Source organism: Ictidomys tridecemlineatus, chromosome Y (assembly GCF_052094955.1).
Source record: "Ictidomys tridecemlineatus isolate mIctTri1 chromosome Y, mIctTri1.hap1, whole genome shotgun sequence".
NCBI lineage: Eukaryota > Metazoa > Chordata > Mammalia > Rodentia > Sciuridae > Ictidomys > Ictidomys tridecemlineatus.
In genome coordinates this window covers 23,414,046-23,428,631 of record NC_135494.1, presented here as the reverse complement: position 1 = coordinate 23,428,631, position 14,586 = coordinate 23,414,046, and the positions used below count along the sequence as shown (strand labels likewise).

Genomic DNA, 14,586 nt, shown 5'->3' with positions numbered 1-14,586 from the left:
TCAGAAAGCCTCTCAGCAAGTCTCATCTCAAAGTTTCCTACCACCTCCCAATAACCCTGAGCTGGGGATACTTGAATCTTTGCAGACATTCCAGATCCAAACTATAGCAACTCAGTTTTAAGGGGCCTAGTTGAGGGGGGGGGGACTGAGTGATACGAATTCAGAAAAATGCCCTTACGGAGGGAAAGTTTCAAGTATGTGTTTTGTTTCTAAGAATGAACAGGACAGTTTGCCCCAGAAACTATATTAGTATAACATGTACAACAAGGGGAGGATCCAACCCAGTGTTCAGAAGCAGCCGCTAAAGGAGGAGCTCCATGCTGACAAGGGAGAGGCCTTCTGTAGAAGCAGAGTCAAGTAGCCAGTGTGGAGGGAAGATGAGCAGCCACGTGTCAGGGGTGCAAGAGAGCGCTTAGGAGGAACAAGCCACCTGCAACGAGAAAGAAGAGGGACTAAAAGGGAAACAACTTGGTATTCACTTGAGTACTTCACACAAATATGAGCATGAATGCTGGACTGCACATTCTACCAAAGATTCCTTTCAAGGTTGGTTGGGGACAGGAAGCTCGGTTTCAGTCCCCTGCTCCTGGCGACTCCGTTCTTGTTCCCAGGCTGCTGTGACAGAGAAGATACTGGGCCTTAATCTCATAGACATCTTTCAAAGTCATAACACATCTCAGGTGGGAAAAAAATTCCAAGATGGAGCTATCTTTTTTTTTTTTTTAATCTTAGTATTTGGTAGTCGCTTAAGTTACTCTTTAGCTTTCTACAACTACTCCAATCTTCTTATTTATTTATTTATTTTTAAAAATTATAGGTGGATACAGTATCTTTATTTTTATTTGGTGCTGAGGATTGAAACCAGTACCTCACACATGCTAGGCAAGTGCTCTATCTCTGAGCCACAACCCCAGCCCTACAACTACTCCAATCTTCTCTAAACACTGCACTTTGACATCATGTGACTTCCCAAGACAAATCAGGGATTAAGTGGAAAATCTTATGAGATTAAAGGACACAGAAAGTCGAAGAAACATGATGAAAAGGATATAGGTTTTGTTTTTCATTTGCAGATGAGCAAACTGTCACACAGATTGTGAGTTTAGGTCATTTGCTTACTTGCTGTGTCTTGGGAAAATCAAGGGTGAGGCTTATTACCCTGTGACCTGAGTTTTCTTTTCCAAAAAGTTTGGAAATTATGTAGAATGCAAAGTCACCAAAAGTCCACATACAAATAAAAATGATTTCCTTATTGGCCTCCCTAAGAAAATTAGACAAATCTAAGAGATATTTTAGATGGACGGAATTTTAATATTAAAATCAGCTTATAAGGTGAATAGAGTTTGAAAGGAAGAGCTAGCATTTCCACATCTGACTCAGGAAAGGCATGGATTAGACACAGCAGATCTGTGCTCTCACACAGTTCAAACAAAACCTGTCCTCTCCCCTCAAGGGTAGGTTTGGGGACATAAAGTGACAAACACTGAAGCAATGGCAATGCCAAAAATAACACAAAGGGTGGATTAATGAAATGAGGATTATTATTTAACAGACTCAATATACCACAAGAATTGTTGCACTCTCACCTCAGGCTTGAGAAAAAAGAGCAGAGGGAGATTAAAGACAATTGTTAGATGAGATGGATGTTGGAGTCCTGTCCATGACACAAGGTTCCAAGTAGAGATTTTTTTTTTTAAAGTGAGCAGCACATTTACTAGTTCTTTGGTATTTTTTTCTTGCATTCATTTTTGTAAAATGTTAGTATTTAAGAGTTTATAGATTTTTTTCATTGAAGTATTAAAGCTATTCTTAGGTTCTTCATTTATTCCTGGTTTGTAGAGATAAGACTCTTAGGCAATATATATATATATTCTAGCTTCAGAAAGCAGCATGTGAAACTCCTTTCAATAAGCTCCAGAAGGCAGTGAACCATGTCTGTCTCTTTCTTCTACTGTATATTTTATAGAAGGAAAAATGCTTGGTGATCCTGTATCAACCAGCATTCTCCAGAAGAATGGAGAATGGAAGGTATATGTAACTACAAGGACATCTATCAGGCTGGCTTACACAGTCAGAGGCTGGATAGGTCAAAGAGCCCCACAAAGGCTGTCTACAGGCTTGAGAGCTCGGAAGATCAGCAGTTGCTCAGTCCAGGAAGCTAGAAGCTGGGCAGGGTTGTAGCTCAGTGGCAGAGCACTTGCCTAGTCTATGTGAGGCACAGAGTTCGATCCTCAGCACCACATACAAGTAAATAAATAAAACAAAGGTATTGTGTCCATCTACAACTTAGAAGAAGAAGAAGAAGAAGAAGAAGAAGAAGAAGAAGAAGAAGAAGAAGAAGAAGAAGAAGAAGCTGCTGCTGCTACTAGAAGCCTTAGAACCAGAAGGACCAATAATGCAACCCCAGTCCAAGGCTGAAGACATGAAGTCCTCTGGAGATTCCAAGTCCACATTCAGAAGCTAAAGAATCTGGTCTAATATTTGCAGGTGATGGCAGTACCCATTCAAGAAGACTCAAATAGGTGCATGTGCAAACTTTCCACTTCTGCTTTTTGTTCCATGCGGATCCCCAGCATATTGGACGATATGGCCCACATTCAGGCAGGTCTTTCCCCTCTTGCAGATCCTTGTACCAACTGTCTCTGCAAACACCCTCGCAGACACACTAGAAGTGTGCTTTACCAGTTCTTTAGGTATTGCTCAATCCAGTCAGGTCGACAACCAGGATTAACCTCACATCCATCCTATTCAACACATCTCCAATCAAAGTTACAGCTTTCTCTGGATCCAATAGACTGTTTCCGTCAATTCTTCTAGGCCTCCCAAATGACTTTTTATTATTTTCTCTTTTTAGTTATCAAAACCATCATTGTGTTCTCAGAACTCTACTTTCATAAAATCTGATTCCCCTCTTTACATTCCATTAGTCTCAATACCAATTTAAAATCTGAAAATTAGCTAGTCACAATAATACATGCCTATAATTCCCGTGGCTTGGGAGGCTGAGGCAGGAGGATCACAAGTTCAAAGCTAGTCTCAGCAATTTAGAAAAGCCCTACACAACTTGGTAAGACCCTGTCTTAAAATAAAAAATAAAAAGGGATGAGGATGTTAAGTGCCCCTGAGTAAATCCTTGGTACAAAAAAAAAAAAAATCTGCAAACCACTGTCTTCTGCCTATACTTCCCATTCTTCCCATTATCCCCCCCAAAATCCCAGACACCACAGGGTTAATTAACCTAGGGGGATATCGAGATGAACACACTGTGAGGAGAATAATTTTCATTCTTCCTCAGAATAATGGCAGAGGGCAACTTCCCTAGGTATGGACAAAAGGAAGAGACCAATTAAGCCAAGATGTCACTCGTAGAAAAAAAATGTCAGTTTCTAATCACCACTGACAACCCTCATATTTTATTACTATTACTTGTAGATACACTCATGAAAATTGGCATTATGGATGAACAGATAAAGAAAATGTGGTATATATACACAATAGAATATTACTCAGCATTAAGAGAAAAAAATCATGGCATTTGCAGGTAAATGGATGGAGTTGAAGAATATAATGCTAAGTGAAGGAAGCCAATCCCAAAACCAAATGCCGAATGTTTTCTCTGATATAAGGATGCTGATTCACAATGGGAAGGTGTGTGGGGGGGTGGAGCATGGGAAGAATGGAGGAACTTTAGATAGGGCAAAAGGGAGGGAGAGGAAGACAGGGAGTTGGGGTTAGAAAAGACAGTGGAATGAGATGGACATCATTACCCTAAGTACATGTATGAAGACACGAATGGTGTGACTCTACTTTGTGTACAACCAGAGACATGAAAAATTGTGCTATATATGTGTACTATGAATTGAATTGCATTCTGCTGTTGTACATAACAAATTAGAATAAATAAAACACAAAAAGAGAGTCAATGTGCCTTCATAAAGGGTAGTGTGGAAGCATATGCAGAATACCTTACACATGCACAAGCTTAGTGTAAGAGGAACTCCTGGTAGCAGAAGAAAAGGAGGGCAGACAATCTCCACAGCTTGCAGAAAACAGGTAGAGCTAACTATAACTAATCATAAGGCCCTTAACAACCACAACACATGTTGTTCCAGAAAGACCTGTTACTAATGTGATCAAATATGAACTCCTTATTCTAGCACTCGACTTGACATCAAAATATCAAACCTGAGATAGGACTTCTTACGCATTAACATGAGTCCTCAAGAGTGATCTCCCTCTAATCCAGATTTACACCTGGAATTACCTCTCCTGGACTCTCTCCTACCTACCTATATCCAAGGCCCATTTAAGCCCTACCTCCCAGGTGAAGACTTACATGAATGAAGGTCTCATTACCTCCCCACTTCTCTGACCTCCCCTGGCAGATACGGTCTGAATTCTCACCTGGCTCTTAATATACACATACTCCACTTTTAGACATTTTCTTTGTATCTTCATGTCCCAGATAAAAATCACTAGTTCCTTAATTTCAAGTTCTAAGGTTGTAATTAGGTATAAGTCTAATGGCACCTACTTCACGACAGATGGTGAATATCAGCATTTCCTGATTACTGAGCCACTATCAGATGCTTGAGTTGGTAGAATGAAAAATGTCTCAGTTCTAGTGATGGTTAGTAGAAACTAGCACTTGTTTAAAGACTTCAAAGTGAGCATTCTCTGAGTAATAAACTCCGTCAGTCAGACACTTTATAGCTCCAAAGTAATGGGTCTGCTGGAAGAAATTCCAGACTCAGTACCTGGATTTCCAGAAGCTGCCATATATATATTTTTTGTTTTTGGAATTTAACTTGAGAAGCCTAAGGGAGCTAGAACATTCACAAGACCTCTTTCTTAAAGGAAGGTAATCACATGAACAGTACTTTATATTCCACTTACATTGTCAAGTAGTCTTTGAACAACCTTGAGAGGTAGAGTGGTAAGTTATTAAAGACCAAGGGGCAGAGAAGATTAACTTTTTTCCACTCACTCTCAATTAAGGAACATCACATATTTTCTATTTCTTCTTGGATACCTGGACACTGATCATAGGATTTTATAATACCTGAGAACTCGGTCTCCAGAATGCCTAGACCTAACCAAAAAAAAAAAAAAAGCTGAAAACTTCCTCCCTGGCATTCTGTAACCTCTCCAAAGCCCTTGTTCTCTCCTGGGCACCCAGTCTTTTACATCAGCCAAGTCCAGAGGTCTCAAGGGTCCCAAACCACCACCTTCACATGCCATGCATAATTAACGCTGCCAACCAGAAAATTACCTAAAAGCATGCGTGCCCTTATGCTACAGTTAGTAAACCAAGACCACTCAGGTTTTTCCAGTGCACAGCACTTTAGGATCCGTGAGGAGGCCTTCATTGGCTGAGTCATTTGGTGCTTTCCTGACAGCCTGGGACGCGGGATGGAAAGTCGCCCCTACGAGGAGAGGCCTCCACCACGACGGCTTCCTTTCCTCCTTCCTAATCCTCAGGCGGGCGTTTCCCCGCGCAGCGGCCTGGAGCGGGTGGAACCGCTTTTCCTCGCTCCACGTACAGGGCACAAGGACTGCAGTTTAAGCAAAGGGGACAGGGAGTCGTGGCTCTCAGGACTCCAGGGCTGCGTAGTGTTTCCTCTCAGGGACCTGCAGTCCTGCGAGGTCTTCCTTCGAAAGATGTCTTCGTCGTGACATTATGTAAACCAGTTCCAACTTGGAAAGTTAGCAAGAAAGAAGAGAGAGAGAGAGAGAGAGGAGAGAGGAGAGAGGGAGGGGGAGAGAGAGAGAGAGAGAGAGAGAGAGAGAGAGAGAGAGAGAGAGAGAGAGAAAAGAGAGAAAGAAAGAAGGAAAGAAAGAAGGAAGGAGGGAGGGATGGAGGAAGGAAAGAAGAAAAGAAAAGAAAAGAAAAGAAAGAAAAGAAAAAAGAAAAAGAAATCCCTACACGGGAGCCACACTGGCTTTCCCTGGCCGCCCAGCGGCCGCACACTCTCTTCTCGCTTCAGCCGGCCGGAAGTGGGAAGGGGCCGCCAGCGCGCAGGGGGCGAAACTTGTTGTCCCGGCAACGGCCTCGGCGATTGGCCAGACCGTCTGCTGCCACAGCCAATGGCCAGGCGCTTTGCCAACGCTCGGCACCGCGACTGCGGCTGCGCGGGAGATTCAAATGGGCGGTGCTACTAGCTTTCGTTGTCTGTGGTCCAGCAGCCGGCCTGCGTTCTCTCGCCATAGATAACCCGGAAAATGTCTTTCAGTGAGTGTCCGGCTAGTGGGGTGTGGGCGCTGCGAGCTCATGATCCCCGACTCTGCGCCCCTGAGGGGGCTGGGACAGTTAGGGCTCTGGCCCTCCGCCCCTGGGCCCTCGGCACGGACCTGCCTGCGTTCCTGGTCTGGGCCCCCCTCGCCTTAAGGCTGCGGGCCACTTCCGAGTCACCGAGTAGAGGGTGGTCCCACTGAGACCCTGGCGACTCGAGATCTGCGGCCATGCCGACCGTTTAGGGGCATTGCGGCAGCTTGGGAGGCCCTTGGAGGTCTTGCTGTTCCTTAAGGAAACCTATCCGTGGGCTTGGGGCGCCGCTGTGGGAGGAGAGTGTCCAGTCCACCAAAACCCCGCCCTGCGTGTCTTAAGTCACTCATTTAAAAATTATACGACAGAGGGAGAGAATATACAATAGCTCTCTTACTCATAATCCTACTGCTCTTTTAAAAAGTCTTTAGTACACAGCACTTAAACTGATCTATTCCGTCCCGCCAACGGTTGACAAGTTCCCATGGCCTGTGTGACTTGCCCAGCCGGTGATTAAAAAAAAAATTTGATACGGTTAAATCATATGTGGCAGAAGTAAAACTGGTTAGTTTTACCAGATATTTGGGGATCACAAGACCGAGGTTGTCAATAGACTCAAAACAAATATCTTTTAAGACTTTTTCTTTGGAAGTCCTATCCCTCTACCCCAATTTTTAAAGGGAAATCTGTATTTCAGCCCTTATTTTGACTTTCTAAAGACTAATTTGCTCTAATGAACGGGTTGATTTATTATTAGTGCATTTAAGCCATTTTCCTGGAGAATGTGGTTGGTGTGAACATGAATTACTTTGGGCAAATGTTATGTTTATTACACATTTTGGAGGAAGAGTCCTGGCATTATAGGGATTTGTTCCTCTGTTATGAGGCATGAGAAAGATTCAAATTTACAAATAATCATTTTTAAGGTTTAAAAATAGATAATATATTTGTATGGTTTTAGAAAGATTTGGAAAGTATTCACTGACAATTCCTGTACCTGTCTACTCTCACCCTATCATATGTATCCTTTGTTTATTTATTTATTAGTTTTTTTTCAAGTGATTCTTCTTAGACCTATAAATACTTAACGTTATTAAAGTGTATGTATATGTATGTATATGTATGTGTCTGTATGTGTACATTTCCTGCCTTCATCTCACATGAAATGTAGCAGAGCAATTCCGTTCTTTTTTTGCCTAAGATATCCTTGGAGATTTCTATCAATACATAGCACTCGTTTTTTAAAAATTTTTTAGACAACTGTTTAATATTGCATATACCATAATTGATCCAAAAATCCTCAGTGACAGACACTTGGGTTGTTGACAATATCTTGCTGTTACAAACAGTGTTGTAGTTAAAAAAAAATGTACATATGGCAATGGTATTTTGCATATACCCAGATGTATCAGTTTTCTAGATTCCTGAAAGTGTTTTTCCTGGATGAAGAGCAAATCCATCTGAGATATTGGTAAGATACCTACAAGCAAGATTTGAGTGTGCCTGCTTCCATTTCTTACCTGTATACTTTTGTTGTGTTTAAAATTTTTGTTTTGCAAAATCTATTGATTAAGTTGTATCTTATTGACAGTGAATTTCTCTTATGAGAGAGGTTTAACATCTTTTCAAGTTTAAGAGCCATTTGTATTTCTTTGTGAAATGCTTTTTAATCCCTTTGCTCATTTAAAAAATTGGGTTTATAACTTTGCTTCTCAATTTTTAGAAGTCCTTTTGTTTTTCCAGTTTATCATTTCTCTTTGGACTTGGAAAGTTTTAAAAAAATTTGTTTATTTGACATGTAGAAGCATTTCATTACTATATAGTTGAACTTTTCTGGCTTTTCCTATCATGGCTTCTGGATTTTTAGCCTTAAGACACAATGATTTCATTTGTCTGTGGAGGTGATAGCTAGAATAAAGTATAGTTTAAGATTCTCTACTTTCTGAGGGTCCTTAATTGAGTGTGTGGAATAAATTGACAATAAATAGATTAATAAGGGGAAAGGTATACAGATTTTATCCTGTGCAAGACCCTGGGAGCATCAAAATAAAAAACAGAAGGGAAATGAGGAGTTAAGGTGGACTTAGAGAAAATCAATCTGTTTATCTTGCTAATATGAATTCATGCAAGTTTTTCTTAGAATAGTTTTTCAGAGCCATTTCTGCCTGCAATTCTCTGACTATCCACCTTGAAATATGCCAAAGAAGTATTTTGAGGTGGGTGTTCTTGTCTCTTACCAAAGTATTGCTTTAAAATCCCTTTTTCAAAAAAAAATCTAATGATTTCTCAGATAGCAAACCTAGGAGACCTTCTCATCTTGACTCATACCCAGAACACAGTCCCATCAGGAAGTCCTTTCCTCGCCCTAAGAGAGGTGCCAGATTCCCCACATGTAGTCCAACTCACCACCAGTCACCAGGGTGTTTCAGTAGCTTCCTATCCCTACCATCTTCACATGGAGGAAGGAAGACTTTTAAAATGCAAATTAGAACTTACCCAGCTTATCACACTAAAGCCACACTGGCTCACTTTCTGTTCCTGGAAGAGGCTGGTTCCTGAAGTTCTCTCAGCCTTGACGGTTTTCTCCCAAGATAGCTCTGTGGCTTTCTGGTGGTATCCCGTCAGTGCCCTCAGAGGCAGGCCTTCCCTGACCACCTTTCCTGAAAATAGTAACTTTTACCCCTTCTATTTGGTTTGTTTTTTCTTCTTGGGACTTAATGTAACCTGACACTATTTGATTTCTTTTTGCTTGTTTGCCCCACGAGCACCTGAACTGCCACAAGAGTTTTGCTTTGCTTGGTTGATTTTTTTTTAAAAGATGTGTTTGGTTCCATTTCCATGCTATTTCCCTTCTCTCTCCCTTTCCCTATCACCTCTCAACCCTGTTTAATGATGGTCTTCTTCTTGTGCTCTTCTTCCCTAGTCTGTTCTTAATTACTCTCCTTATATCAAAGAAGACATTTGGCATTTGTTTTTTAGGGCTTGGCTAGCTTCGCTTAGCATAAAATGCTCTAATGCCATCCATTTCCCTCCAAATTCTATGAGACCCTCAGGTTTATACAAAATTACATACAAGAGGAAGTGAGGGGAAAGGGAAAAATAATACAAGGGGGAGGAATGAATTACAGTAGGGGGGGTAGAGAGAGAAGAGGGGAGGGGAGGGGAGGGGAGGGGGGATAGTAGAGGATAGGAAAGGCAGCAGAATACAACAGACACTAGGATGGCAATATGTAAAGCAATGGAAGTGAAACTGATGTGATTCTGCAAACTGTATAAGGGGCAATATGGGAGTGCATAACCCACTTGAATCAAAATGTGAAATATGATATATCAAGAACTATGTAATGGAGGGGTAAGACAAGATAATACAAATGGAAGAAATGATTTACAGTAGAAGGGGTAGAGAGAGAAAAGGGGAGGGTAGGGGAGGGGAGGGGGGATAGTAGAGAATAGGACTGACAGCAGAATACATCAGACACTAGAAAGGCAATATGTCAATCAATGGAAGGGTAACTGATGTGATACAGCAATCTGTATACGGGGTTAAGTTGGGAGTTCATAACCCGCTTGAATCAAACTGTGAAATATGATGTATTAAGAACTGTGTAAGGTTTTGAACGACCAACAATAAAAAAAATAAATAAATTAAAAAAAAATAAATAAAGATGTGTTTGGGTATTTGGAAGTCAGGGAAACAGTTCTATGGGAATTCTAGTGACTGATTCATGAAAACTGCCAATCACCTTTTCTTCCTCAGGAACTTTGTGTTACATTGGGGCCCAGGAAATGAACTCTATCTAGAGTGTCCAGTTGTGGAATCTTGTTTATCCACCTGCTGGCAAGCCCTTATTGGATCTTATTCCAACTCAGTCTCCGCTGTACTCCTGGAAAGCAAGAGAAGGGATCTCAGCAGGGTCTAGCTTATATCCCACTGTTAGGAGAAGGGGAAGCAAGTTTCCAGGCACTGACCCTCAGGGTGGTTAACAACCCTGGGGACTAGGGACAGAAGCAGGAGACCCTGGGATAGAGCTAGGGATGAACTTTTCTCTGAAAAAATACTGACTGTTTTGAGTTTTTTGGCCACCTCTGAGAGCTCTTTTAAATTTTATATAGCTTTTAGGTTGGTATTTAAGGTTTCTATTTTAAGGTATATAAATCACATATATATTATATAATATAATACAATATATAGATATATGATAAATATTTAATATAAACATAATATATGATATAAATCATATATAATTAAATATTTTGCTCTTATAAATTATCCATAATTTTCATGTGCATTCTTTTATTTGTTCTAGAATGTTTGAAGCCCATATGCAGAGCTACAAAGGAAATGACCCACTTGGTGAATGGGAAAGGTTAGCATTTGGATTTGAGGGGTAGGGGCATTGTTTTTGTTTTTTCCTTTAAACCAACTATATGTTGTACTATGGAAAATTAACATTATCCATATTTTTCTAGCTATATGCAGTGGGTAGAAGAGAATTTTCCTGATAATAAAGACTACTTCATAATGCTACTAGAACATTTAATGAAGGAATTTTTAGTTACGAAGAGATACCACAATGACCCAAGATTCATCAATTATTGTTTAAAATTTGTGAGTATACTTTCATATCAATAATCAAATCTGTAATCATGTTGAACTTTTGTTTTTTGACCTATATTTTAAGATCTTTTAGACTTCCTTTTATTTTAATTCCTTGTTTCCAGTCATAACTTTTTAAAAGTTGGATTACTAGAGATGTGTATAGCCTTGGCTCTGTATAGTGAATCATTGATTCAGTTTTTAAATTCTCCTTTATTTCAAGTTTGTACATGTTCCAACATGGAATAGAAACCAAAAAAGTAAAAGAGGGTTTGTTGGGTAGGAAACTCCCAGGTGCCAGGAGAGCTCCAGGGAGTAAACAGTGGGGAGCATTCTGGCTCTCAGAAACTACACTTAGTACTAAGGGGAGAATGAAGGCTCAGGCCTGAAGATTGCATCTCTTCGACCTGGAAGTTAAAGGTTTGGAGATATAAAAAATCACGAGTGGAGTGGATAAGGCAAACATGAATTCGTTCACTGAATTACAGAGTACTGGTTTGAGGCACCTATGGACCTTGAGCAAGCTCAGAGCAAGACACAAGTAATACTTCATGTGATGGGTTTTTATAGACTTACTATCTAAGGAAAAATAGTTTGGGTAATTTTGGGGATATTGAATGTCAAGGAAAGGAATGATCCTAAGTTAGGCTTGTGACCAGAGAACCATACACACCTTCGCCTACATAGTATATCCTCAAGCCTCCACAAATATAGAAAGGTGGAGGGCCAGCTAGATTCTGGGCTGACCCAGATTAGCAGTTCTGTGTTTTATTTTTTTTTTTGTTTTTTAATTTATTTTGGTATTTATATATTTTTAAAATTTTTAGTTGACACATAATAATTGTTCACATTTATGGGATACAGTATCCATCACATCATATATTTATCATTTCTTTGTGTTGGGAACATTCATTCATAAATGCCAGTTTGGCTCTGTCTCCTGCATGCACCCCTCTATTTTGAAATATTATTTGCCAACCATAGTTACCCTACTATGCTCTAAAACATTAGAAATTATTCTTCTTATCCAACTTCACCCCTGTAGCTCTTAACATCTTTTTTTTTAATATTTATTTTTTAGTTATTGGTGGACACAATGTCTTTATTTAGTGCTGAGGATGGAGCCCAGGGCCTCACACATGCTAGGCAAGCGCTCTACCTCTGAGCCACAGCCCCAGCCCAGCTCTTAACATCTTTCCTCCACCCTTGCCTCATTGTTATTCTGTGCTTTTCTTCTGGGTTCCCGTAGGCTGAATACAACAGTGACCCACATCAGTTTTTTGAGTTTCTGTACAACCAGGAGATTGGAATCCAGTCATCTCCTCTGTGCATTTCCTGGGCAGGGCATCTGGAAGCCCAGGGGGAGTTGCAGCAGGCCAGTGCTGTGTTTTGGAGAGGAATTCAAAACCAGGCTGAACCTCAAGAGCTCTTGCAACAGCAGTACAGGTAGCTTCTACGTACAGCTCCTCCTGGCATTTCCTACTTGGAGAGGAAATGTTTGCTTTTACATTGTATTGTTATCTATTTTATGGGGAAACCTTGTAGAAAATTTGGTCACTACAGAGTAAAGGAAAGAAACTGCTCAGAAATGTTACCGTTACCTACTTTCCATAATTATTACATTTGATCGTGTTTTTTCTGTGCTAAAGACATTTATAGGAGATTCGAATTAGCTAAATAGTTTATCCCAATTATTACTATAAGTTCTCCAAAAGATTATTTCTTACAGAATCTTAGTAGATGATCTCACCTATGAAATTAAAAGTAATTCTTCAGGATCACCTAATTTTCAGTCTTTCCCCATCATGTAAAATGGTTTTGCTACCATTAGTTTGTTTGAATTAAGAGCAAAATAAGGTCTAGCATTTGGTTGTGGATCTCTTCTCTTTTTAGTATGCACTCTTGCTTGCATTACTCACCAATGTCAGGCTTAGGAATTGCATATAATTCCACAGAGTTGATGTGTAAAAATGCTGTGAAGTGGCCCGTTTGAGATGTCCTCACAGAGCATGGGCAGTAATGGATCAAGATACCTTTTGAATAAGTGGTCTAAGCTTTGTATTTTCACTTCTTTCTCCCAAATATTAATATTCATTTTGTTCCAAATGGGTAAAATAACCAAAGTAGGAGTCCAAACACTATTATAACATTTATAGACTTGAGGAATTTTTTTAATATATGTACATCAGATATGAAAATATTCCTAGCATTTTGTCTGACTATATTACTTCAACCTTGGTCTTTATTAACATATAGTAAGCTGTTACCTTTAATTTCTACTTTAATACAGTATATAATTGACTGTAAACTTAAAATCTATACTAATGCCTTTTCTATCATTTAGGTTATTTCAGACACGTCTCACTGAAACCCATTTGCCAGCTCAAGGTAAAATAATACTTTCTGCAGGGTCAGATTGTTGGTAATTTAGTTGCTAATTTTTGCTGATTTCTTTTCCCTTTAAAAAGCAAATCCTTCTAGTATTTAATGAAAACCAAACTATACTGTCTCAGGTAATGGGGAAGACACTTTGGTAATAATGCACTTTAAAGGAGACAAATCTACTTGATGATTTCACTCTATTTTGGGGATTTAAAAACAAAATCAAAAAGAGATACTCTAAACTCCATCTGTTCTGAATTGAATCAAATGTATTTGATGGCAATTTTAGGAAACATGGCAGGGCTTTATTTCCCTTAGAAATAAATACCACATTTCAGCAATTTGCATTGACTATCCTATCCTGATTAAATAACCAGTTTTACAGTTATTTGGGGTACTTCTTGAACATTTTGATTTGGTCAGAAATTGTCTCTAAAATACTTAATTACAAAATATTTTAGTTCCATTTTCTGAGGCAGTGTGATTGAATTGATTTATTTCTTGTGCTGCTTACTGAAAGATCAAGGGGGTGTATTGTGTGATAATTTTGGTTACTGTGATTTTTCTCTTATTTCTCCTTATTTTATCCTGTTTTCCCTTATAGCTAGGCCCTCAGAACCTCTGCATAATGCTTCAATTTTAAACCAAATGGTACCATCAAAATCGAGTCAAGGAAAGAACTCATCCTCTATCTCTAAGAATCAGGTAATTGTGACTATTATAGGTTGTACAGAAACTAGGAGTGGTATTGAACGGTCCTCCTGGCTCCTTTCTGTATCCACCTTGGCATCTCTTTTCTATAACCTTGTTTCCTGTGACTTAACATCCATGTCAGCTGCCCGTTCCCATGTCAGCTTTCTGGGCCCGTGGCTATCTAACCTAAATTTATACTCAACTCACAAATATAACTTGTTATGGGACCTAAGGGCCCCCTCCATAAATCTCTCCTGTTCACTTCCTCCCCAGCAGTTTTTCTCCTACCAAGATCCTCTTCCTCCTTGTTCTGCTTCCCTCTTTCATAGGCCCAGGATTCCTACCTTGATTCATACCCAACTGGAGCCAGTTTAAAAACCCAGAGCTTCAGCTGTTGGCATCCACAACCTCAGTAATACCAGAAGAAATTTTTAATGGATTTTTTTTTAAAGGTTTATGGGCTCTTTTTGTTGCAAAAATTATACTACCAATGATGATGCAAACTAAAGCTTTAGCTATTAACTGAAATTTTACCAAGAACATGTAGAAATCTACTGGAGATTAAGAAGCCTTTCTACTCATATATTGTCATATTGATTTATGAGGTAATTTGTGTGAAGTTTTCTTTTCAGTAAGTTAATGCTTCTGT

At 39.7% G+C, this 14,586-nt stretch overlaps 1 protein-coding gene and 1 long non-coding RNA gene across 2 annotated transcripts in view; one reads left to right on the top strand and one right to left on the bottom strand.

Moving 5' to 3' along the window:
* Positions 1 to 228: 228 nt before the first annotated feature.
* LOC144372116 (uncharacterized) lies at positions 229 to 5,364 on the bottom strand. Its single transcript, XR_013432167.1, has 2 exons — positions 5,273 to 5,364; positions 229 to 430 (listed from the first exon to the last, which is right to left on the bottom strand). It is a non-coding gene; the product is annotated as an uncharacterized LOC144372116 (long non-coding RNA).
* A 5,193-nt stretch (positions 5,365 to 10,557) lies between these two features.
* The window catches only part of LOC144372115 (mitotic checkpoint serine/threonine-protein kinase BUB1-like), a 44,104-nt gene continuing 40,075 nt past the window's right edge, over positions 10,558 to 14,586 (top strand). The window contains exons 1-5 of the mRNA XM_078035532.1: positions 10,558 to 10,632; positions 10,736 to 10,874; positions 12,112 to 12,308; positions 13,207 to 13,250; positions 13,849 to 13,949. Of these exons, the coding sequence (XP_077891658.1) occupies positions 10,574 to 10,632; positions 10,736 to 10,874; positions 12,112 to 12,308; positions 13,207 to 13,250; positions 13,849 to 13,949 (540 nt within the window). The 5' untranslated portion in view covers positions 10,558 to 10,573. The remainder of the gene's footprint in view (positions 10,633 to 10,735; positions 10,875 to 12,111; positions 12,309 to 13,206; positions 13,251 to 13,848; positions 13,950 to 14,586) is intronic.